Below are 24,213 nucleotides of genomic sequence, written 5' to 3' on the forward strand. Positions count from 1 at the left end.
TAATTCTGGTGCTTGAGAGGCTGAAGCAGGAGGATCGCTGTGAGTTCAAATCAAGCCCGAGCTGCCTGACAAGATACTGTCTCAGAGAAGTAAAGCATAGAATGCTGCTGTTGAGATGGCATGGTGGGTCAAGGTGCTTGCTGCTAAATGGGATGTCCTCCTTTCCATCTCTGGAACCCGTACATGGTGGAAGGAAAGATCCAGCTCCTACAAGTTGTCTTCCGGCCTCCACATCTGCAAACACAAGTTTGGTTTTGATGGCCTGAAACCTGCTGTGTGGGCCGTGCTGGCCTCTACCTGTGGCAGTCCTCTTGCTTCTGCATGCCGCATCCCGCATGCCGCATGCCAGGGGTTCAGTTGTGCACCAGTTTACATTTCCATACATGTACATAAGGCAGTTTGAATGTATACCCCACCCTACCCTCCGTCATCCTCTTCCCACTAATCTCCTTCCTCTTCCCAACTAGTTCCTCTTCTGCTTTCATGACTTTTTTTTTTTGGGGGGGGTGTTTCATATAATATTACAGGACTAGCCTTAATATTACACTTCCCAGGGGTCCAGAAGAGACACTACCAGTGGCGTGGAATGAATCTAGATATACTGGAGCTCTTCTGTCCAAAATTCTGCCCACTTCTATAGGGACTCGTTCAATTCCCAGCAACCACGTGGTGGCTCACAACTGGTGCTCTGTCACAGCACCAGTGTGGGTTTTAATGCAGTGGTGCAGTGTTATTCATTAAGCAGCGCTGTTACCATACAAGCTACCATAAATTCAAAAATTCATTGGTCATGCTGTTTCCAGAAGACGGTGTTCCACAACAGTCTGTCCCCTTCTCATGATTCTAAAATTGTTTCTGTCCCCTCTTATGGAATGGATCCTGAGTCTTGGAGGCTTTGGCTATCTCCTCACCCGCTGTGAAGTATCGATATACTGCTCAGACTGGCCTCCATTCACCTTGCGCAAGTGTCCTCTTCCCTCAGTTGCCTAAGTATCTGGGCCAGTAGAGCTGCAGACACATGTACCACCCAGCTTAAAGCAGGCTCTTGAGGAGTTGTTTGAATATCCTTATTTATGACTTAATTTTCAGAGAAGAATGGACACAGGAAAAAGACACACATACACTGTTCTATGGGTTTTTTTTTTGTTGTTGTTGTTTAAAGCCACATTTTGTGGCACGAATCCCACATGGTCTTATAATAAAAACCTGGAGCCAGATATCAGGGTGAAAGCTGAAAGATCAGAGAAGCAGAGGAAGCCACAGCCACCACCTCTTACCTCACCAACTCCTCAGCCTGACAGAGTGCGAGTTCCTGTCTAAAGAGATGAATGGCCGAAGAATCACAGACCATGGTTACCAGAAGAAGAGGGGATAGGAGGGAGGACCAGGCCTGTCGGAGCGGGGGAAGCGAGGCAGAACAGACAGCAGAGAGGAAACAGAAAAGGAGGGTGGGGGGTGGGGGTCTGTGTCCAGCTTATTAAGGCTGGTATGTAGTCGCCCGCTGATGACATAAGACATTAAACCCTGAAGAGTAAGAGCAGGATCCTAACACTGTCTCCTCCCACCTTATATTCCTTTGTCTGCCCAGCCATATCACTTCCTGTCTCAAGCTTCCTAGTGCTGGGATTAAAAGGTGTGTGTCCCCACTGCCTGGCTCTGTTTCTCTTTTAGACTGGATTAATCTGTAGCCCAGTGTGGCCTTGAACTCACAGAAATCCTCTGCTGGAATTAAAGGTGTGTGCCTCCACTGCCTGGCCTCTGTGCTTAATCTAGTGGCTTGTTCTGTCCTTTGATCTTCAAGCAAATTTTATTTGTTCAAAATATCATCACAACATTAAAAACCAAAAACACGGAGTCAGGCATAGTGATTCACAGTTGTCACTCTAGGACTTGGGAGGCAGAGGCAAAGGATCTCTGCAAGTTCAAAGTCCCAGGCTAGCCAGAGCTGCATACCTGAGACCCCATGTCAGAAAAACAAAAATCAGAAACCATCAGGAACAAACAAATAAGCAAACAGCAAACCCAAATATATCCCCAACTTTAGGGCCATCACAGATATTTCATGGTCTCGTCACGCCATCTTTTTATCTGTCTGAAAACTTAGAAACATGACAGGTAGTAATAGTCATCGGTTCTGAAGCTCTGTCAGCTGCCAGCAGTATCAAGTGCTTCGTGATGCTCCTCCATTGGCTCTTGTTGAACATTTCTACTCATTCCCAGCAGAATTAGGTAAGTGCAGATAAGGTAAATGAGAGATTAATTTGAATTACTCTTTTCTCTGCCCCCTCCTTTTCAGATGTGACGATGAACAGATGTGCAGTGACAAAGAGCGGTTTGCCAGGTAATGCAGAGGATTTTTGTCCTGGTTATGGGGTCAAGCTGTCTAAATGTGGGATTTAAATTTTATCTAGGTGAGAGTGAATTTCTCTGTGTAGTATCTTCCTCTTCTGAAAAGTGTTGAAACAGCCTGTCATTGATGCAGGTGACCTGACTTGAAGCTTGTGGTGGATTTTTCACAAAATGCTTTTCTCATGTATGCAAGGTATGCTAGTGTGTTTATTGTATCTACAGGAACACACATTATGGACTTCTTGGGGTTGTTTGTTTGTTTGTTTGTTTGTTTATTTATGAGACAGGGTTTCTCTGTCTAGCTCTGACTGTCCTGGAACTTGCCTGTAGACTAGACTGACCTCAAATTCAGAGATCTGCCTGCCTCTGCCTCCCGAGTGCTGGAATTAAAGGCCTGCACCACCTCTGTCCGGCTGGATATAATTATTATATTGGTACAAATAATGGAAGAATTTTTATAGAAAATGGTTTTTACTCATTTAAATGAGTTTTTTCTAGATAATAAACTTAAATTCGTTTAAATAAGTGTTAGATTATGAAATACACTTATTTTGCTTTTTATTAAAGAGTAATCTTTCTCAACCCAGAAACTGGCTTTTAGAAAATTCTTGCTATGAGTAACTCTTAAAAAAAAAAGAGGAGAGACGGCTCTGTCAGTAAAAATGCTTGTTGCTCCTGCAGAGGACCTGAGTTTGGTTTCCAGCATGCACATCGGGGCCCACAACCACCTGTAACTCCAGCTCCAGGGAGCTTGACATCGTCTTGGCTTCTGGAGACTTCCACATGCACACGATCATACATACATACGGATGCACACATAAACACATAAATACTTGGGGGAGCCATGATCCCAGCTTCCAAGTCTAAGCCTGTGCCCCTGTCCACTCTCCCAGTACCTTGGCTCCGCTTAAACAGGAGTGTCTGCTTCATTACAATGACCCCAAATGCTAAACGCACATCAAAAATCCTATCTTGACTGACTGGACCTAAGCAAGATCAGTAAATGTTAGCATAATTTCAGACACACTCCGAGGAACTCACTTTTAGGAGCTGAGGCAGCATTTGGGCCCCTTATCTTCTGATATTATGTTTTCAAAACAGACAAGGAGAGAAAGGAAAGACTGAGCTGGGAAGAAAAATTGCACCGGACATTTATACTAAGTTTGGCACAGATGACTTTTATTCTTGTATAAGTTTCTACTAATCACTGAAAATAGATAAATAAATACTTTAAGCTCAATCCCTAAATCCAACAGTGAAAGGAAAGGACTTATTCCCAAAAGTTGCACTGTGTCACACACACTGTGACACTCAGGTGCCTGTACTTATACATGTACATCCTATTGACACACATAATGATAATAAATACAAATTTAGAAAATACTAATTTTTGGCTGAAATTCCATCAAGCCATAAAAACACAACCTGGAATATTTTAATCTACCTATGTCCTATTTTGTTCAGAAACATTGGGAATAGAAAAGAGATTATGACTCTACTAATAATACTAAAAAGAATTTTAAAACAAAAATTCATTTCTTTCTTTTTTTTTTAATTGGTTTTTCAAGACAGGGTTTCTCTGTGTAGCCTTGGAGCTTTGGAATTCTCTCTGTAGACCACGCTGGCCTCAAACTCTGAACTCAGAGATTGCCTACCTCTACTTCCTGAGTGCTGGGATTTAAGGCATGCACCACACCACCAGGCTATGGAAGGTTTTGTAAATTTTTTTTTTTTTTTTTTTTTTTGGTTTTTCGAGACAGGGTTTCTCTGTGTAGCTTTGCGCCTTTCCTGGGACTCACTTGGAAGCCCAGGCTGGCCTCGAACTCACAGAGATCCACCTGGCTCTGCCTCCCGAGTGCTGGGATTAAAGGCGTGCGCCACCACCGCCCAGCTTGGTTTTGTAAATAATTTTAAAACATGACCTATTAAGATTCTGTCTTTAACATTAGTTGAGTGTGTATATGTTTATGTCCATGTGCATGTGGATATGTGCCTATGAGAGCATGTGCCCATGGAAACCACAGGATTCGCTGGAGTTGGATTTGTAGGCAGTTGTGAACTGTCCAACACAGGTGCTAGGAGCCCAACTCAAGTCGTCCTCCAGAACAGTGTGTGCTCTTAACCTCTGGGCCGTATTTCCAGTCTTGTTTGTTTGTTAAGGTCTCACCAGCCCTGGCTTTCCTGGAACCTGCAGGCATAATTTTGCCTTTGTTTTCCAAGTGCTAGGATTAAAGTTGAACTCCACCACCACAGCCAGCTCTTCTTGTCTACTGACATTTTTGAGTATGTATGTGTGTATGGAGAGGCCAGAGGAAAGCTTCAGGTGCCATTCATCAGGAGCCTTCCTCTTTTTTTCTCCACCCCCCAGACAGGGTCTCATTTCTCTTTCTTGGAATGCACAAAGTTGGCTAGGCTGTTGTTGGATAAGCCCCTGGGATCCTCCTATCTCTGCCTTCCCCGTGCCAAGATTCCAAGGCTTTTACGTTTCTATTTTATTGGAATTTTCCCATATACTGCAAAAAAAAAAAAAAAACACTATTATTATTATTAAGCTCAATATTATTATTAATAAAGCTCAAGTTTTACTCTTTTGCAAATTCCTAGGCACAAGCAGTTCTTCTATTTTATCTTCCTTAGTAGCTGGGACTACAAGGCCCCTGCTTTCTGCTGTGTCCATCATCTTAAGGCAGAGTCTTAGGAAGTTATTTTATTTGCATGGCTCTCTTTATTGTCTTGGTTTATATGAGACAGTCTCTCAGGCCTGTTGCTCAGTTCTCATGTTTATATGTGATCTACCATTGAGATACATACTCCTTGTCATTATCTTAAAATTTTTTTAAATTTACTTATATCTGTTTTTCCTATTGCATGCATGTATGCCTCTGCAGCCCGCATATGCATGCCTGGTGTCCATAGAGGACAGAAGAGGGCATCAGATCTTCTAGAACTGGAACAAGAGACTGTCATGAATTGTCATGTTGAACTCAGGACCTCTGGAAGAGCAGCCAGTACTCTTAACCACTGACCCATCTCTCCAGCCCCATTGTCATTTTTAATAGCCAGACTTTTTGATCTCTTAATATACTTTACTTAGATAATTTATTTGAGGCTTCTCTCTCTTAAAGTAAATATTGATGCAGTAAATTAGCTAATACCTTGTTTTTTCAGTTGCTACGCCCACTCCTTTTTTGGGGGTGAGGTTTTTAAGATGGTCTTTCTGCATAGTCCTGGTTATGATGGAACTGACTATGTAGACCAGGCTGGCCCTGAACTCCTCAAGGGCTGAAATTAAAGGCATATACCACCACACCTGGCCCCTGCCCCCTGCTACCCATTCTTAACAGAATCTTGATTTTCTGGAAGAATTTAGTGATAACTTTTGTCTTTCTCCAAGAGAGAAGGAACTGATACTGGTTAAACTATAGAAAAAGTGCTTAGGTGACTAAACCAGAATTAATTAGATTAGGAATGTGTCAATTATAGAGGATATGTATGCAAGAAATGTAGCTCTTGGTTTAAGGCTATAAACGTTATAGCCTTAACTTCCATGAGTAACATCTGGTCATGGTCCAGCTAGATGGCTCAGCATATAACTCTTACCATCAGGCCTGAGGACACAAGTTCTAGACCCAAGATGAGATGATGAAAGGCGAGAACAGACCCCGCAAGTTGTCCTCTAACTTGTATACATACTCTCTGGCACACATGTGCACACATGTAGACACACTTAATATTGCAATGGGGAAAAATCTGGTCATAATTTTGTGTGTGTGTGTGTATTTATGTTAGCGACTTATATTTCTGGTCAGTGTAGTGGTATTTTCTCTGCCCATGACATTGGGCTATATGGCCCAAAGGAGGCGGTGCTTCCTGCCATTGTATGTGACTTCTTACAAGGGGTTGGAGAAGGGTCCCATGCTCTGCTCCCTGCTCCTGCTTGCGGGGTGGACTCACTTGGACTCACTCCTGGTCAGGTCAGAGGACGACTTGTGCTGTCCACTCCGTTCTGTAACCATGAGTGTATTTCCTCAATCTATATCTCAATATAGTAGACTCATGGGGATTGATAGTAAAAAGTGGCGCCCAATGTGGGGAAGAGAGATGGCTCAGTGGTTAAGAGCACTGACTGATGATCTAGAGGACTTGAGTTCATTTCCCAGGCTGTCCGGTGTCTGGTCACACCAGGATAAAAATGGAAAAAAAAAAAAAAAGAATCGGGAAGCAGGAAAGGAAACCTGTGACCCCTCTCTCCTCTCCTTTTAAGAGGTCATGCACAGCAGTAGGAAGCACCTCCTCCTTCTGGCCCTATAGCCCAAGGTCATGGGTGGAGCAAATTCCACTACAGGTCAGTTGTTTGAAACTGCCTAATTTAGACGCTACAGAGTATCTTTGTGAGCATGCTTTTCTTCCCAAGGTGGCAGCAACTTTTAAGAATGATCATCCTGAGTTCCCTGGCTGGCTCTTGTTCAAACTCTGTATCTTTGGTCTCTGTAGAGACAAAATGTGTTTTGTGTTGAGATCATGTTAGTTTCTTACTGGCCTTGACTTTTGTCTTATAAGTTACTTTTTAAAAAAACATGGTTCTGTAGATTATGAGCAAGGTTCCTGCTTGTATTGCCATTTCCCCCTTTTCTCTGTATCTATTTTATTTCTTTTCTTCCCATTTGTGTTTCATTTCTCCTCCTTCCCTTTCATCCAAACTTTCTCTCTTCTCCTTTCTTCCTTTTTATTTTAATTTTCGCTTAGTTCATCAATTCTGTTTTTAGGTCGGATGATGAGCAGAGCTCTGCGGATAAAGAGAGACTTGCCAGGTAGGAACTGTGTTTAGCATGAAGCAGATGCTGTTGCTTTTCTTACCCTTTGTCTTACCCATCTTTTCTTCCTGTAATTTTTCTTATCTGTGGCAAAAAAAAAAAAAAAGACAAATTTTTACAAGTTTGGGTGTAACAGGAACTTTGCCTACCTCATCAGAAAGTGGTTGTGTTAAGCCAGGAAGTGGTGGCGGACTCTTTTAATTTCAGGTGTGGTGGTGCACACCTTTAATACCAACACTTGGGAACCAGAGGCAGGTGGATCTCTGTGAGTTTGAGACTGTGTGGATCATAGAGTGAGTTCTAGGACAGCCAGAGCTGTTACACAGAGAAACTCTGTCTTGAAAAACCTAAAAGAAGCAAAAACAAACAAAAAAACAAAGAAATTGCTGTGTTCATTATTTTAAATTTTTTATATTCTCTTTATCTCATCACTAAATTCACAGAATGAAAAGGTTTTAGAAATAATGTGGTAGGGCTGGAGAGATGGCTCAGAGGTTGAGAGCACTGGCTGTTCTTCCAGAGGTCCTGAGTTCAATTCCCAGCAACCACATGGTGGCTCACAACCATCTGTAATGAGATCTGATGCCCTCTGCTGGCCGGCAGACATACATGCAAGCAGAACACTGCATATAATAAATAAGTAAATCTTTAAAAAAAGAGAAAGAAATAATGAGGCTGTGTCCATTGGTGCTTTAACAGGAAAAGACTCCATCAGAATACCTATAACTGCCATACTTCCCAGCATTAAGGACATAGCACTTACTCTGCACTTCCTGTGTAGACTTGCAGACTCGATTACTCCGTCAGTTCTATTCATCCTTATCATTTCTGCGGAACGTTCCCTGCCTTGGTAACCGCTGTTTAAAACATGGACTTGGGGCTGGAGAGATGGCTCAGTTTGTAAAGTGCTTCCTGTGCCAGCGGGGTTACCAGAGTTTATCCTCAGGACCCCTGGAGAGGAGGGTGTGGGTTTATGACCCTCATCTGTTTGTAATTCTAGCACAGTGGGGAAGCAGAGGCTCACTGGACAGCTGCGCTAGCTTAGTAGTCAAGTCCTGAGTCCCAGTGAAGAGATGATGTCTCAGAAAACAAGGTGGGAGGCGGCTGTCTTAAGAACTAACACCTGAGATTTCCTTTGCTTTTTACATATATGCACATGCATGCTCACACATGCCATGCAGTGTGCACATGCACACACATTACTTTGTGGACGTCAGTCTCAAATTTATCAGATACAAAGAAAATGAGTGCTTTAAATTTGAGAGTAGATTTTTTTTCTATGTCTTGGGTAAAGTAACTAAATATGAACCTATGAAGTGGAACCTTTTTGTGCTTTGGAAAGAGACTCCAGAATCAGTTCTTCTTTCCTCTTTCAAGACAGGGTCTCATGTACTTATGCTGGCCTTAAACTCACGATTCTCTTGTCTCTGCCTCCCAAGAACTAGGATTACAGGTACGCGCCATCATGTTCAGATAAATACTCTCTAGTCAGATTTTCTTCTGAGGGAGTGCTAGGGATTGAAGTCGGAGCTTTGTGTGCTGTGGGTGAGCACCATGCCAGTCCCACGTTAGGAGTGTAGGCAACTGTCCATGGTACAGAAATACTGCGTGATGCCCAAACTTTCCTGTTCTGGTCTGTGAGTTGGCATGCCTTATTAGTAACTGGATCATAAATACAAATGTTTTTACTATTTTCTCCTGTATTACTTCTTTAAGCTGGGCCACAAATTAATTCTGTGGCTGTTAAACCCATGCCTGCTACTGCTGCTGCTGCTGCTGCTGCTTCTTCCACCCTGCAGAGACCTGACCGGCATGTTGGTGCTGAGGGAGGTATTGCACCGGGGAGGGCCAGCTCTGGGAAAGCCATCTAACCCTTGACTTCATTTGGCTCATTGTATAACAAGGACGTTTGTGTTAGATTAGTATGTTTGTTGTTTTTCTCGACGGAATAGATATGAAAGTGGTAGAAGAAGTACATAAAGATGATATAGCCAAGCTGCCCAGCTAGGAGCCAAAATGCAGCCTGTTCGGTCTTCTTCTTGAGGCATCCTCGTGGAAGCCCCTGAGTAGCCTTTTAGCTTTCTAGAATTCCTGATTGTCAACTCTAGATGATTCCTCTTACAGTTACATCATAATTCTGCCTCAGTTTTAAGATCTTTGTTATCTTGCCAGGCGGTGGTGGTGCACACCTTTAATCCCAGCACTCGGGAGGCAGAGGCAGGCGGATCTCTGTGAGTTAGAGGCCAGCCTGGTCTCCAAAGCGAGTTCCAGGAAAGGTGCAAAGCTTCACAGAAAAACCCTGTCTCGAAAAACCAAAAAGAAAAAAAAAAAAAAAGATCTTTGTTATCTCAGTTGAAATCTTTGTTTCCCTACTGAGATCCAAGTTCCCAGTTATCCACTCCCTGTTCTACCCCTATTCCCGCTGTGCATTTGCCCAGTCTGAGGACCACCTGATAACTGTACTCTCTTCAGTTCAGTGCACTGCCAAACCCAGATAAGAAGGTAGGACTTGTGTGCATTAGTGTAGCAAATAAAATCCCAGAATCTCCCAGTTCTGCATTTTAATGTCATAAGAAATGTAAGACAAAGCAGCATTTAATATACTAAGAGAATTTATACTATCTTGTCTCATTTTTTCTTTCTTTTTTTTCTTTCTGGGACAAGGGCTCACAGTGTTGCTGTGGGTGTCCTGGAACTCAGAGATCCACCTCTACCTCTTGAGTACTGGGATTCAGCAGACACCACCATGCATGGCTTCCCTTTTTTTCCCTTTACCTTTTCCACTTTTTTTTTTTTTTTTTTTTTGATAGTCTTATGTATTCCAGGCTGGCCCCAGACTTGATATATAGCTGAAAATGAACTTTTGATCCACTCAGGTGCTGGGATTACAGAGTTACACAATTATACATGTTTTATGGGCTGTTGGAGATCAAACCCAGAGCTTTGTGCATGCTAGACAAGCACTCTACCAACTGAACTACATTCACAGTCTGAGGTGGTGGTTGCTGCTGCTTTTTCTTCTTAAAAAAAAGGGGGGTGGGTGGGGCAGGGGTAGTTTTGAGACTGATACTGCTGTGTAGCCCAGACTGATCTTAAACTCACTTTGAAGTTTGTGATGGTCTCTTGCCTTAGCCTCCCAGTTGCTGGGATTATAGACAGGCATGTGCCACCATGCCTGGCCCCATTGGGTTCTTTAGAACAAGATATCACTATGTAGTTCAAGTTATAGCCCAGATTAGCCTCGAACTTAAAATTCTTGTGCCTTAGAATTTTTTTTGAGACAAGGTTTCTCTCTGTAGTTTGGAGCCTGTCCTGGGACGCGCTCTGTAGACCAGGCTGGCCTCGAATTCACAGAGTTCTGCCTGCCTCTGTGAGTGCTAGGATTAAAGGCGAGCACCACCACCGCCCAGCTATGTCTTGGTCTTTTAAAGTGCAGGAATTGTAAGCATGTACTATTCATGCCTGTCCTCTGTACTAGTATTTTTTCATAAGCTATTGATCCACTTACTTAAATTGGCAAAAGTTGGTCATTTTATTTTCTAGCCTCCAAGTGTTTTAATGCAGTTAGTGAAGCTGAGATTTGCCCCCTTAGTAACTTAGGTAAATGAAATTAACATAAAAAAAACTATTATTTCTTCTTTGTTTGTTTGTTTGTTGTTGTTTGAGGCAGGGTTTCTCTGTGTAGCCCTGGCTGTCCTGGAAGTCACTCTGCAGACCAGGCTGGCCTTGAACTCAGAGATCTGCCTATGTCTGCCTGGAGTTCTGGGATTAAAGGCATCCACCAGCACGCCCATCTCTAACTGTTATTTTTTAAAACATTTCTTTCCTCTGAAGAGATGGTGATGTAGAGGAAGTGGTCTCCTGGAGGGACATTACGGACTTGTTCTCTGTCTAGACTTGGTTAGTTTGTTTCATGCCTACTGTGCATGAGGTCGACCTGCTTGGCTTCTGAGACTTGAACTTCATCAGACCTAAGTCCTACAGCTCTGAGCAGCTGACCTGGTGTCCATACCACTCCCCTCATGCCAAAGGACCAGACGCTCCCCTAGAACGGAGCCTCTCTCTCTTTCTCTGTGCAGGGAGAACCATAGTGAGATAGAACGGCGACGACGGAACAAGATGACGGCGTACATCACAGAACTGTCGGACATGGTACCCACCTGTAGTGCCCTGGCTCGCAAACCGGACAAGCTGACCATCCTACGCATGGCCGTCTCTCACATGAAGTCCTTGAGGGGGACCGGGAACACCGCAGCTGACGGCTCCTACAAGCCGTCCTTCCTCACTGACCAGGTCTGTGCGCGTGTGCGGAGGGTTTCGCACGATCGAGGGGTTGTGGGTTCGGGTTTGAGGAAGGTCTCACATAGCCTCCAACTTACCACACTGCTGGCAGTGACGCTGAACTGTCTCTTCCTCCACCTCCCTCGGGCCACCGTGACCAGCTTCAGGAGCGAGACAGCAGACGACATGGAGAAATGAGTTTGAGTCCTTGGCAATAACTAAGTGTTGGAGTAGTGGAAGTAGACAGGAGCTGTGAGAACTGTTTAGAAGACTTTAGGTGTTTTAGAACCTGGCTCGTAAATGCAGCCTGTAAAGGAAAGAAGGGTGCGATTCCAGAGGGAGTACCACATTCATGGAACCAGGATTCCTGGGGTTGGAATTCTAGAAGATGGAAGAAATCTGTCTCACCCCTAAAGCAACTTCCAGTCTTAAGGGGAGTCTCATAGGCAGTCCCTGTTGCTCCGTGATACGTTTTGTTACATTTGATATACACATGAAAACAGATGGCAGAAATTCTTCTCATCATTCAGGAACTGCATCTGAGAGCTATGGCTGTAGCTCATTGATAGAGCACTCACCTCCTGTGCTGGAGACCCTAGGTTCAGTCTCCACTTCTGCCAGAAGAAAGACCTAAATTTGAGCATAATAAATATATGAGTGGTAAGATCCGTAAATGGAAAATGATGAAAAGAAGCATATGGAGAGTAGGTGGCTTTTATTGTTAATATTTTGTGTGTGATCAATATATAATGGTGGTGAGATGTCTAAATTTATTTAGTCTCTCTAGACTTGATTGAGAGTGACTGGGGAAGACAAGTTACATTTCAATTAAAATTCCATGATTGGGCAGGGCATGGTGGCACATGCCTTGAATCCCAGCACTAAGGAAGGAAGCCAAGGCCAGCCTAGTCTACATAAAGAATTCTAGGCCAGCCAGAGCTATGTAGTATTGGTGAAATTATTAAGGCCACTCCACGTAGTTAAAAGGAGATTTATTTAATGGTGCAACTTACAAATGAAGGAATAGGTAGGTTGAGGATTCTGGGAAAGACGTAGCAGTAGTCCGGTGATGTTCTCTGGAGAACTCTCCTCCATCTACCTCTAGCGTCCGGGCTCCCAGCAGCAAGAGGGCAAGGTACTTCCCAATCTTGGGTCTTCAGGCCCTCCCTTGGCCCCGCCTTGTGGGCGTGATAGTTACCAAAACCTCAATGGGGGTTGGAACTTCCAGACCAAAGCTGGAATGGCTACCCACTACATCTCCCCCTTTTTGTCTAAATAAGAAGGTTCTAACTTAATACAAGACTATATACAAAGGAATGGTTATTAAATATTGCCCAGGAATAATGAAGGATAATGACCTAGATAAGATGGAACTACAACCAATGCGAACAATATCAAGCAAAAAAACACATACTAATATCCAGAGAAGTCTAGAGCGTAGGTAAATGGTATGTTACAAAGATCATTCCAAAGGGTGTCCTATCCTAAAGAACCTGAATTTAATACTTAATATGTTCTAAGATATTTATATATATATATATATATATATATATATATATATATATATATATGTTGTAACTATAACTGCTAATCTTCAATACCATCAAAGACCTGGGAAGGAATATAATGGTACCTGAGAAATGGTACATGGATGCAAGCAACTTTTGGGAATCTTGCAAGAGTAGACCGAGACAGCTCGCAGCCTGGACAGTCACCTAATGTTTCTCAGCATTGTTGGTGACTAGATAGTTGTAATTTCCTCAGTTATGATAAAAGATAAGTTAGATATAAAACCTTAAACTCACAAATATAAGATAGGACATCTTCTTTAATATTGTAACTGTAATTCTTGCTTGGTAATTGTTTTGTTATATGTAATTTTACTGTGTTAAAGTTAAAACCTTCCTTTTTAAAAAAAGAAAAAAAGGGGAAGTGCTGTGGATATCACTCTATATAAATAAAACACTGATGGCCAGTGACCAGACAGGAAGTATAGGTGGGACAAGGAGAGAGGAGAATTGGGGAAACAGGAAGAAGAGGAGAGACACTGCAGCCACCGCCAGGATAAGCAGCATGTAAAGACGCCGGTAAGCCACGAGCCACGTGGCAAGGTATAGATTTATAGAAATGGATTAATTTAAGATATAAGAACAGTTAACAAGAAGCCTGCCATGGCCATACAGTTTATAAGTGATATAAGTGTCTGTGTGATTATTTTATTGTGGATTGGAGGACTGCGGAGGTTTGGCGAAACCTGGAGAGAAGCCCTCCAGCAACAATGTAGCAAGACCTTGTTTCAAAAAATAAAAAAGATACATGATTGTTCATACCTCAAAAGCACAAACCCTGAGTTTGATCCCCAACACCATATACAACTGGATGTGGTAGCTCATAACTGTAATTTCAGCAGTAGGGTAGGAGTAAAGAGAAGTTGAAGTCATCCTCCTAAGGGCCAGCCTGGTCTACATAAGGCCTTAACTAAAATAAATATATGTGCACATGTAATGTGTGATTACTGTGGAAAGTTTTAGAAAATACAGGCATTATAAAGAATAAGACAAAGGACATTTAATGTAATGTCACCATATTCATCTAAGAATTATAGGAGTATGGCTTGAGAGAAAGGAATAAGTTCTCCAAATAGGATGGCCTATTTGCTAGCTATGTATGTACATAGAAATACTCAGTTTACTTCCTCAGAATACATGCAGGTATTGATTAAACAAATCCCAGGTATGCTCTTTTTGTGACGAATCAGGTACTTTGTGCTATGAGAAATACAAAGAATGGTAAAAGATAGGTCAATGGTAGAAACAGATATGCAGATTGATAACTAATAACACAAAACTAGTGTTACAACAGAGGAACAGTAATGAGGCTTATAGGAGTATAGATAAAGAAAGAGAGGAGGGCTGGAGAGATAGCTCAGCGGTTAAGAGCACCAGCAGCTCTTCCAGAGGTCCTGAGTTCAATTCCCAGTAGCCACATGGTGGCTCACAACCATCTGTAATGAGATCTGGTGCCCTCTTGGGACCTGCAGGCATACATGCAGAACACTGAACATAATAAATAAATTTAAAAAAGATAAAGAAAGAGAAGAATTAAATACTGGGCATGGTGGCACTGCTTTAATCCCAGCAGTCAAGATAAAGGCCATTTCTGTAAGTTACTTTCGATTAAATGATTTCAGGAAATCAGGAAATTGGTGGGGGAGGGGTGTGGTGGCCTGGTGGGAAGATTCAGAGGTATGGACTTGGGTTTTATGTCATGGTTTGGAAGCATGTGTTTGGATGCTGAAAAGAGAAGATGAACAGAGAACAGGACGTAGGAAATGTCTACATGTAACATCTGAACAAAGGGAAGAGACCCTGGAACAGAAATGGAGTTTCAGAAAACCAAAAAAAAAAAAAAGAAATTTATAGAGTTCAGTGGGTAGTAGTATCAGATTGTGGAGAGAGATTGAATTAAAAAACAAAAACGATGAGGATCCAGGAGAGGGACCTGAATTGGCAATTAGGAGGACACAAGTAAACTACTTACAACACCAGCAACAAAACATGGATAGTGGTTGAGAGTGAAGATTGAGGGGTAATTGAAAAGCAAGAGAGAATAGGACCGTTGCGTGTAACGTGACCTCTCTGCTTTAATCTACCCTCAAAATGACAGTGATCTATTTATGTTTTTATGGTTGCTTACTGCCTAAAAATTAAAACCTAATTTTTTTAATATAATAATAACAGCATAGGCTGGGCAAGTTGAGGGAAGATTTGCATAGAATTAGGAAGTTCTGTGTTTATAAGCTTGAATGGAAAGAGGGGAGGAGAAGTGATCCTAAGAGCACAGAGGATGGATCAGCAAGTCAACCGTTAGAGACTTGCTTATATTCAGTTGACAGTGCTGCTGGCGTGCACAAAGCCCTGGGTTTAGTGACATCACAAAATCAGGGTGGTACTGCATCCCTAGGATCCCAGTACCTGGGGGTGGAGGCAGGATGATCAGAAATTCAAGGTCATCCTTCACTGTGTAGGAAGTTGGAGTTCAGACTGATCTCTGTGAGACGTTTTTTTTTAAAGCCTGTTATTAGCTATATGTGTTAGTTCTAATTCCAGTACTTGAGAGGCTGAAGTTAGAAGATTGCCATGAATCCAAGGCCAAAAGACCCCTGCCCCCCCCAAAGTCTCATCATTGTAAGCCTTTTTATTCCCCCTTGAGTATTAAGAGAAAGGCCGGGCGGTAGGCAGAGCCAGGCGGATCTCTGTGAGTTCGAGGCCAGCCTGGGCTACCAAGTGAGTTCCAGGAAAGGCATAAAGCTACACAGAGAAACCCTGTCTCGAAAAACCAAAAAACAAACAAAAAAAAAAAAAAAAAAAAAAAAGACAGAGAGCTGGCTAGCAACTTAGGGAAATAGAATAAATACTTATTGTAAAAAACTTTGCCAGTGGATATTTAGAATGAACCCATGGCTTGGCTGAGGTATATCCTGCAGTACTTAATGGAGCAGTGTATATATACCAAAGACTCTTGCTGCTTACCATGACTAGAAATACATGGTTTTTCAAAGTTCACTCTTAACTTTGACTGATTTTCTTGACCAGGAACTGAAGCATTTGATCTTGGAGGCAGCAGACGGCTTTCTGTTTATTGTTTCATGTGAGACTGGCCGGGTGGTCTATGTGTCTGATTCAGTGACGCCTGTTTTGAACCAACCACAGTCTGAATGGTTCGGGAGTACACTCTATGATCAGGTGCATCCAGATGATGTGGATAAACTTCGAGAGCAGCTTTCTACTTCAGAAAATGCCCTGACAGGTGAGAGTTGGGTAGATAGCAAATGAGTTGGGGGGAAATGCCTTTATTTTGCTGAGGCGATAGAGATATTTGAGCCCTTAAATTGGTTTGTTGAATCTGGCAGAGCTTATAAATGTTACCTTAATGTTAAATTTTATTCACATGCAAATATCTACTCATTCTTAGAAAATGTTTCATCAGTGGTTGTGTTCTTAAGTTAACTTGTACCTTAATTATACTGTAACTAAAACAGGGAAATTAAAATGTACAGTAGTTTCTTTCCTGTCTCCACATAATAAGAGAATTATCTATTCTTGCATTACCTGGCATTTTCCGTCCACACTTGTGCCTAACTCTCTGCTATGACAGTAGATTCGCTGTTGTAGGAGAGTGGTGATTGGCCAGTGTCTAAGGTGCCTGCCTGTTGTCACTGTATCTCTACTGTGTCGTTGCCCCCTACCCACTTCAGTGAGATTCAGTCCTTTGCCAACATTTGGGGAGTGGAAAAGTGACATCTGTTCTAGGCAACTGTGTAGGAAGTTACAAAATAGAAACTAAAATAACTGTTGGTTAAAATACAAGAAGTTCTGATATCTCTGGAGTGGACATATTCTTATTAACTTTGTTTTTTTAGTTTTTCCCTTCTTTCGTGATTTTGTACATTTCATTTCTCTAATTTTCCATGTCCCCAGAGGTTACTGATTTTTTTTTTTAATAAAGGAGAAAAACAGTTTTGTTTTCAGACAGATAAGTTTCTTAGCATATAAAATTTCTCATACCCCACCCCCCAAGCTTGAAGATAATTCTTCACACGAACTCAGCAACCTAAGCCTGATCTGCAGAACCTGTGTGAAAGTAGAGGGAGACCAACTCCACAGAGTTGTCCTCTGACCTCCATGCATGTGAATGGACACGTGCACGCCACAACAGAAATAATTCAGTTTTGTAAAAAATCAAGCGTAATAATATACCTTGCTTGGACAGGCAGTGGTGGCGCACACCATAAATGCCAGTACTTGGGAGGCAAAGGCAGGCAGATTTCTGGGTTTAAAGCCATCCTGGTCTACATAGTGAGTTACAGGACACACAGGTCTACACAGAAAAACCCTGTTTCCAAAAAAAAAAAAAAAAAAAAAAGTGCGCTTTGCCTCTTGTTCCCTCCCAGTACTTTCCCCCTGCCTTACTCAGAGACATTTCCAGTGCCGTCTTAGAACTAAGAGTGAGAGCCCCAGGTGAGGACAGTAGCAGTCAAGGCTTAAACAGAAGCATCCCTGTCATAAACAAGGCAGGAGGGCAGGGGTTCCCTTTCCCACCCACAAGAATTAACTTCAGGTGCTCTCCATCCTTCTGCAGGGCGAATCCTGGATCTAAAGACTGGGACAGTGAAAAAGGAAGGCCAGCAGTCCTCCATGAGGATGTGCATGGGCTCCAGAAGGTCCTTTATTTGTCGAATGAGGTGAGACATCTGAAGCTGAGGATTGTGTAGGGTAGAGTAACAAGCAGCTGAGGCTTTCCTTTCTGTCCAAGGTATTAACATTTAATTTCTAAAGCTATATTCCTGGTCACAGTTGGATTGCATTTAATTCTCAAGAACCAGATGTTTTATCATAGTTCTAATACAGGACTTAGTAAGAGAAACAACACTTAATGAATTACTCTTACAGCATAGTTGATAGGTCCTTTATTTCTCCTTATTTCTGTCTTCCTACTTTATTTTCACAGCTATCCATAGGGTAAGATTCATAGTTACTACTTTATTGATTATAAAAATGGATTCCGGGGGCTCAGCAGTTAAGAGTACTCTCTGCTCTTCCAGAGGACCCTGGTTTCATTACCAACACCACATGGTAGCTTACAACTATCTGTAACTCCAGTTCCAGGGGACTTGATGCTTTCTTCTGGCTTCTGTGGGCACAGACATGGAAGTGGTGCAGAGGCAGGCTCCAGAGTTACACAGAGAAACCCTGTCTCAAAAAAGCAAAAAAGAAAACTTCTTCCAAAAAAAGAAAAAAGAAAAATGGATTCAGGAGCTGAGGAGATAGCCCAGTACTAAGTGCTTGCTGCATAAGCTTGCAGAACTGAATTCAGTCCCCAGCACCCACAGAAAAAGCTAGATATGATTGCTCTGCTCATCCCATTTCTGGAGAGGCCTAGCCAAATTGTTGAGCCCCAGGTCCTATTGAGAGACCCTGTCTCAAAATCAAGGTTGAAGGGGCTGGAGAGATGGCTCAGCAGTTAAGACTTGACCCCTCCCCCATTTATATGTATTCAGACTTCAAACTCAGTGTCGACATGCTTCAGCATCTGAGTGCTGGGATTTCAGGCATTTTTGTTGTGTTGTTTTTCAGATTAAAAAAACAAACCTTATGTGTGAATGATATATGTGGATGTGGATTCGTGTGTGTGGAGGCAGGAGTACAATTAGTTGGAGGTGGTTCTCGCCTGTGACCATGTGGGTTGAGGTAATCCAGTTCAGGTCATAAGGTTTGTGTGGCAGTCTCTATACCTGATAGCCATCTCACTGCTGAGGGCTGAACCCAGGGCCTTGCGCTTGCTAGGCAAGCACTCTATCATTGAGCTAAATCCCCAACCCACTGGCTGTGTGTGTGTGTGTGTGTGTGTGTGTGTGTGTGTGTGTGTGTGTTTTAAAGATTTAATTATTATATATACAGTGTTCTGCCTGCATGTATCCCTGCAGGCCAGAAGAGGGCACCAGATCTCATTACAGATGGTTGTGAGCCACCATGTGGTTGCTGGGAATTGAACTCTGGACCTCTGAAAGAATAGCCAGTGCTCTCAACCTCTGAGCCATCTCTTCAGCCCTGGCTGTGTTTTTAAGATGTTGGTTTGTTTGTTTTTTTGAGACAGGGTTTCTCTGTGTAACTGGCTGTCCTAGAACTCTATCCATAGACCAGATTGGCCTTGAACTTACAGAAATCCTCCTGCCTCTGCCTCCCCAATTATGGGATCAGAGGTGTGCGCCACTAGGCCTGGTGTTTTTTGTTTTGTTTTCAGATTTTGGAATTTCATGTAGCCCAGCTGGCTTGGAACTTCAGCTCCTCTTGCCTATACCTCCCAAACTTTGGTGCTATGATGTCTGGCTCAGAAAAACCATTTATGAAAGTCAAAAAAAGTTTAGGCTGCATAATGGAGATAGACTACATCCTACTTAGAGAATGTTTAGGAGAATGAAATTAAAAAAAAAATTTCCTGGCAAAGATACAAAATTTCATATTATATAGTTTAATGGTTTAGCATTCAGATTACTATAGTTCATTTTAAATGGGGTTATATTATGTTGTCCAGGCTCATTTCAAACTCCTGGACTCAAGTTTTCCTTCCATTTGAGTTTTTAAAGTAGCTTTGGTCTAGAAAAGGTGTACCACTATTCTTGACGGAATGTTGGTATTTATTTAGAGACGGTCTCACTATGTTGTAGCCCTGGCTGGTCTGGAATTGGCTGTATAGACTGGTCTCAAACAGAGATCTGCTTGCGTATACCTCCCACATGCATTGTTCTAATCCATAGTATTTCATGGATTTGAATTCTAGTTTTGATATTATAATACGTGGTGTTTGATTTCATCATCTAATACTGGAGGTAATACTGTAATAAAATTTAAAACATTGTTATAAAGATTAGCTGGATTGATAACAGGATATTTAAGTCTGTCTAAAATTTACTCATTCATTTCTTTATCCTTTGGTTCCTTTTTTTTTTTTTATTTGAGTCTCTCTCTCTTTTTTTTCTCCCTTGGTTTTTTGAGACAGGGTTTCTCTGTGTAGTTTTGGTGCCTGTCCTGGATCTCGCTCTGTAGACCAGGCTGACCTCAAACTCACAGAGATCCGCCTGCCTCTGCCGCCCAAGTGCTGGGATTAAAGGCATGTGCTACTACTGCCCGGCTACATAAAAGTCTTACTACTCTAAAATACTCTTCTTTTAAGTGGTCTACTAAATCATTGTTGGTGTGGGTGCTTCTGTGTAATCTCATCCCTTGGGAGTTACAGGCAGGCAGCTAAGGAGTGGGAGGTCCTTCTGTGCTGCATGACATCTGTCTCAAAAAGTGGTCTAGGTTGGCAGCCACAGAGCTAGCGTGGTTTGATTATTGGAACCCACATAATGGAGAGAGAACCAACTCCCCTAAGTTGTCTTCTGTTCTTCACATGTACACAGTGACACACACACACACCAAATAAATAAATTACATATACAGACATATGTGTGTATATATGTTTTTAAATGGTCTGGGAATATGGCGGTTTTGGTAGAGTGCTTGTCTAAAATGCATGGAGCTGTGGCTTCAGTACCCAATACCATACAAAACTGGTGTGTTGGTACCTGGTTGTAATACCATCCCTCAGGTACTGGTGGCTCAAGGGTCAGTTCAAGGTACTCCCTGACTACTGAGATAGTTCCAGGCCAGCCTAGGCCTGAAGGTGCTGTCTCAAATTAAACAACACGAAGCAACAAACAAAAATAATGGAAGGTTTCACAAGCTCAGCCAGTTTTCTGTATGTAATTGGATCCTCTTGTCCTGCTGTTACTATTTATCAGAGCCCTGCAACTTTTATTTTCTGTTTGTTAAACAGGTGTGGCAGTAGCTCCGTGGACCCCGTTTCCATGAACAGACTGAGCTTGTTGAGGAATAGATGCAGGTAAATCATAAGCAGTGACAATCGAGGGATGGAGTGTTTTCCTCGTCTAGCAGCAGACTCTTCCTCTTCCTCACTCTCACTTCCCTAGCAATCTCTCTACACTCTGCTTATTTACTTTGGTTTTCAAGACAGGATCTCTGTGTAGCCCAGGCTGGCCTGGAACTCAGAGACCCACCTGCCTCTGCCTCCCCAGTGCTGGGATTAAAGGCGTGCACCACTGGTGGTTTCCGAACTTGGAAAACATCTCTTGCCCATTCTGTTTAAGAAAGTTGCTTCTACTTTCCTATTTTCTTGTGTGTGTTGGTTTTCTTGTGTGTTTTACTTCAACAGGGGCTAGAAACTTGGTTATTTGGGGCGGGAAGGGCAAGCACTGATTAGATAGTTTGTGAATATCCAAGAAGCTAAAGTCAAAGGTACTTAGACTTTGTTTCTCTTTAAAATTTCCTTTGTGCGGGATTCTGGGATGGGTCATCGGATAAAGGTGATTGCTGACAGGCCTGAGAGCTCCAGGGGGAGCTCACGTGATAGAAGGAGAAACTGGCTCACACACACACACACACACACACACACACACACACACACACACACACACACACAGATACTTACATAAACAAATGTAGGAAAAAAATTAAAGGGGAAAACAAAACAAAATAGTTTGGGGCCAGCAAGATGGCTTAGCAGACAAAGTCACTTGCTCTGAACTGAGTTCAGTCCCCACAACCCACAAAAGGGTGGATGGAGAGAACCGATCCACCGAGTTGTTCTCTGACTGGCAGCCTCCACAGGTTTGAGGTGGCACACGCAACCTACACATAGCAGCAGCAGTAATAAATGGATAAACAAGTGAATGAACGAACGCTTTGAAAAGATAGGTTTATTTGCGTAGAATTTCCCCTGATTGCTATAACTCTTGCAGGAATGGACTTGGCTCTGTGAAGGAAGGAGAACCTCACTTTGTGGTGGTCCACTGCACGGGCTACATCAAGGCCTGGCCTCCAGCAGGTAGGGAAGTGATGTAGTGATTTTCGCTCCTGATGCACTTGGTTACAGTTAGAAAATTGTCAATAAAAAATTTCTTTTTTGGGTTTTTTGAGACAGGGTTTCTCTGTGTAACAGGTCTAGCTGTCCTGGAACTCACTTTGTAGATCAGGCTGGCCTTGAACTCACAGATCATTGGGGGCTAGAAAGAGGGCTCAGCAGTTAAAAGCATTTACTACTTTTGCAGAAAACCTGGATTCATTTCTCAGCACCCACATGTTGGGTTATAACCACCTACAACTCCTTGGGATCTGACATCCTCTTCTGGCCTCTGTAGGTTCCTGTACACACGTGGTGCCCCTAAACTCACACAGGCAAATATACACAAATAAATCTTTTAAAGTATGTTGCTGATACTTACTGCTATATACTTATAGTATGTAATATCATATATAAAATAGATACTTATTTTTTGCTGGTCTGGAACTTCTGAGTTCAAGCAGTTTCCCCACCTCAACCTCCCCCTGGAATTTCCAAACATGAACTAACATCGGTGGCTTAGAATTCAGTCTTTAGGGCCAAGAATATAGCTCAGGAGTGGAGTGCATGGTATACATAAGGACTAAAAAAACAGAACCAAGTGAATAAGCAAGTAACAATTATAGTTTTAAAAATATTCAAATTCCTAATAATAGTTTACACTGAGTACTATGTCTTTAAGCCGTTGTGGCAAAGACACACTGGAGATTTATTTTATTTTATTTTATTATTTTATTTTATTTTATTTGAGACAGGGTCTCTCTGTGTAGCCCTGGCTGTCCTGGAACTCTTTATACAGACCAAAGTGGCCTTAGACTTGCAGTGATCCACCTGTCTTTGCCTGCTGAATGCTAGGATTAAAGGTGTGCCACCACTATACGCAGCGTGAAACATTAGAATTTAATGCAATTAATTTGAGCAAATTGAAATGGGAGCAAGACAATGAGGGATAAATGGAAAATGACTTGATTACAGTAACTTTAAAAGGGGGCTTTCCTCTGGAAAGTCTAGATGTGAGGAGTAGTTTTGTTTGAGTTTGAGATTAAATAAGGGATGTAGCAAAGGCGGCAGGGTGTGCGAATCAAGAGTTTTGTTTTGCTGGGCGGTGGTGGCACACGCCTTTAATCCCAGCACTTGGGAGGCAGAGCCAGGTGGATCAAGGTGAGTTCAAGGCCAGGCTGGTCTCCAAAGCGAGTTCTAGGAAAGGCGCAAAGCTACACAGAGAAAAAACCCTGTCTCGAAAACAAACAAACAAAAAAACAAAAAAAAAAAAAAAAAAAAAAAGGAGTTTTGTTTTGTTTTAAGACCTTGAACTCAAGGTAGTCTCCTACCTCAGCCTCACAAGTGCCAGGATTACAGGCTTGATTCTCCATGCCTAGCAAGAGTTTCCAAATCTTACCTTCTTTATAACTTCCCTACTGAAGAGTATTATTGGGAAATGGGGATTTTTAGAAGCCAGAAATGCAAAGAAAAGAGAGACAGGTTTTCATTATTATTTATTTTATGTGTATGGTGTTTTGTTTGTATGTATTTCTGAGCACCACTTGTTTGCCTGGTGCCCACAGAGGCAAGAAGAGGGTTCTTCTTGGAACCCCTAGGACTGGAGTTACAGATGGTTGTGAGCTGCCATGTGCATGCTGGGAACTGAACCTGGGTCTCTGGAAGAGCATTTAGTGACCTTAACCATGGAGGCTTTTCTCAGTCGCTGTTGATATATTTTTTTAAAAGATTCATTTATTATGTGTACAGTGTTCTGTCTGCTTGTATATTTGCATGCCAGAAGAGAGCACCAAATCTCATTACAGATGGCTGTGAGCCACCTAGTGGGTGCTGGGAATTGAACTCAGGACCTCTAGAAGAGCAGCTAGTGCTCTTAACCACTGAGCCATCTCTCCAGCCCATCTGTTGATATATTTTAAGAAGAAATTAATATTGATTTGGGAAAACCTACATTTGCTTTCTGACATTATATTAATAGTTTAACCTATGGTAAGTTACTTGACCTTTACATCAGTTTTCTCATCTATAATATAACATATCTTGTATATCATTATTGTGAGAATTAGATTTAATGTAAGAAAAGCAGACAGCCCAGTTCCTGGCACATGCCATGTAGCCAGTAAATGGGAACTAATATAATTTAGGAAAGTTAATTTGAACTATTATACACATAAATCATATAGTTAAAGTATATATGATCTTCATACTTATGTATAGCTATCAAGAAACTGTCTTTTCCTGGATAAAAATGAGAGATTGAAGTTAGGAAGGATGCATTTTTCTTCCCTTTTTCTACAAATACGAATAC

The 24,213-nt window shown here is 42.2% G+C and overlaps 1 protein-coding gene across 2 annotated transcripts in view; it reads left to right on the plus strand.

The window, feature by feature from the left end:
• Positions 1-24,213, plus strand: part of Arnt (aryl hydrocarbon receptor nuclear translocator) — a 75,297-nt gene that overhangs the window by 28,805 nt on the left and 22,279 nt on the right. The window contains exons 4-10 of one of the 2 annotated variants that reach the window (XM_028856279.2): positions 2,297-2,341; positions 7,116-7,160; positions 11,243-11,456; positions 16,040-16,253; positions 17,586-17,688; positions 20,823-20,888; positions 21,805-21,890. In XM_028856279.2, the coding sequence (XP_028712112.1) occupies positions 2,297-2,341; positions 7,116-7,160; positions 11,243-11,456; positions 16,040-16,253; positions 17,586-17,688; positions 20,823-20,888; positions 21,805-21,890 (773 nt within the window). The remainder of the gene's footprint in view (positions 1-2,296; positions 2,342-7,115; positions 7,161-11,242; positions 11,457-16,039; positions 16,254-17,585; positions 17,689-20,822; positions 20,889-21,804; positions 21,891-24,213) is intronic. The other variant, XM_028856281.2, reaches the window with a different exon arrangement.

The sequence above is a fragment of the Peromyscus leucopus genome, chromosome 6 (genome assembly GCF_004664715.2).
Source record: "Peromyscus leucopus breed LL Stock chromosome 6, UCI_PerLeu_2.1, whole genome shotgun sequence".
In the NCBI taxonomy this organism is placed as follows: domain Eukaryota; kingdom Metazoa; phylum Chordata; class Mammalia; order Rodentia; family Cricetidae; genus Peromyscus; species Peromyscus leucopus.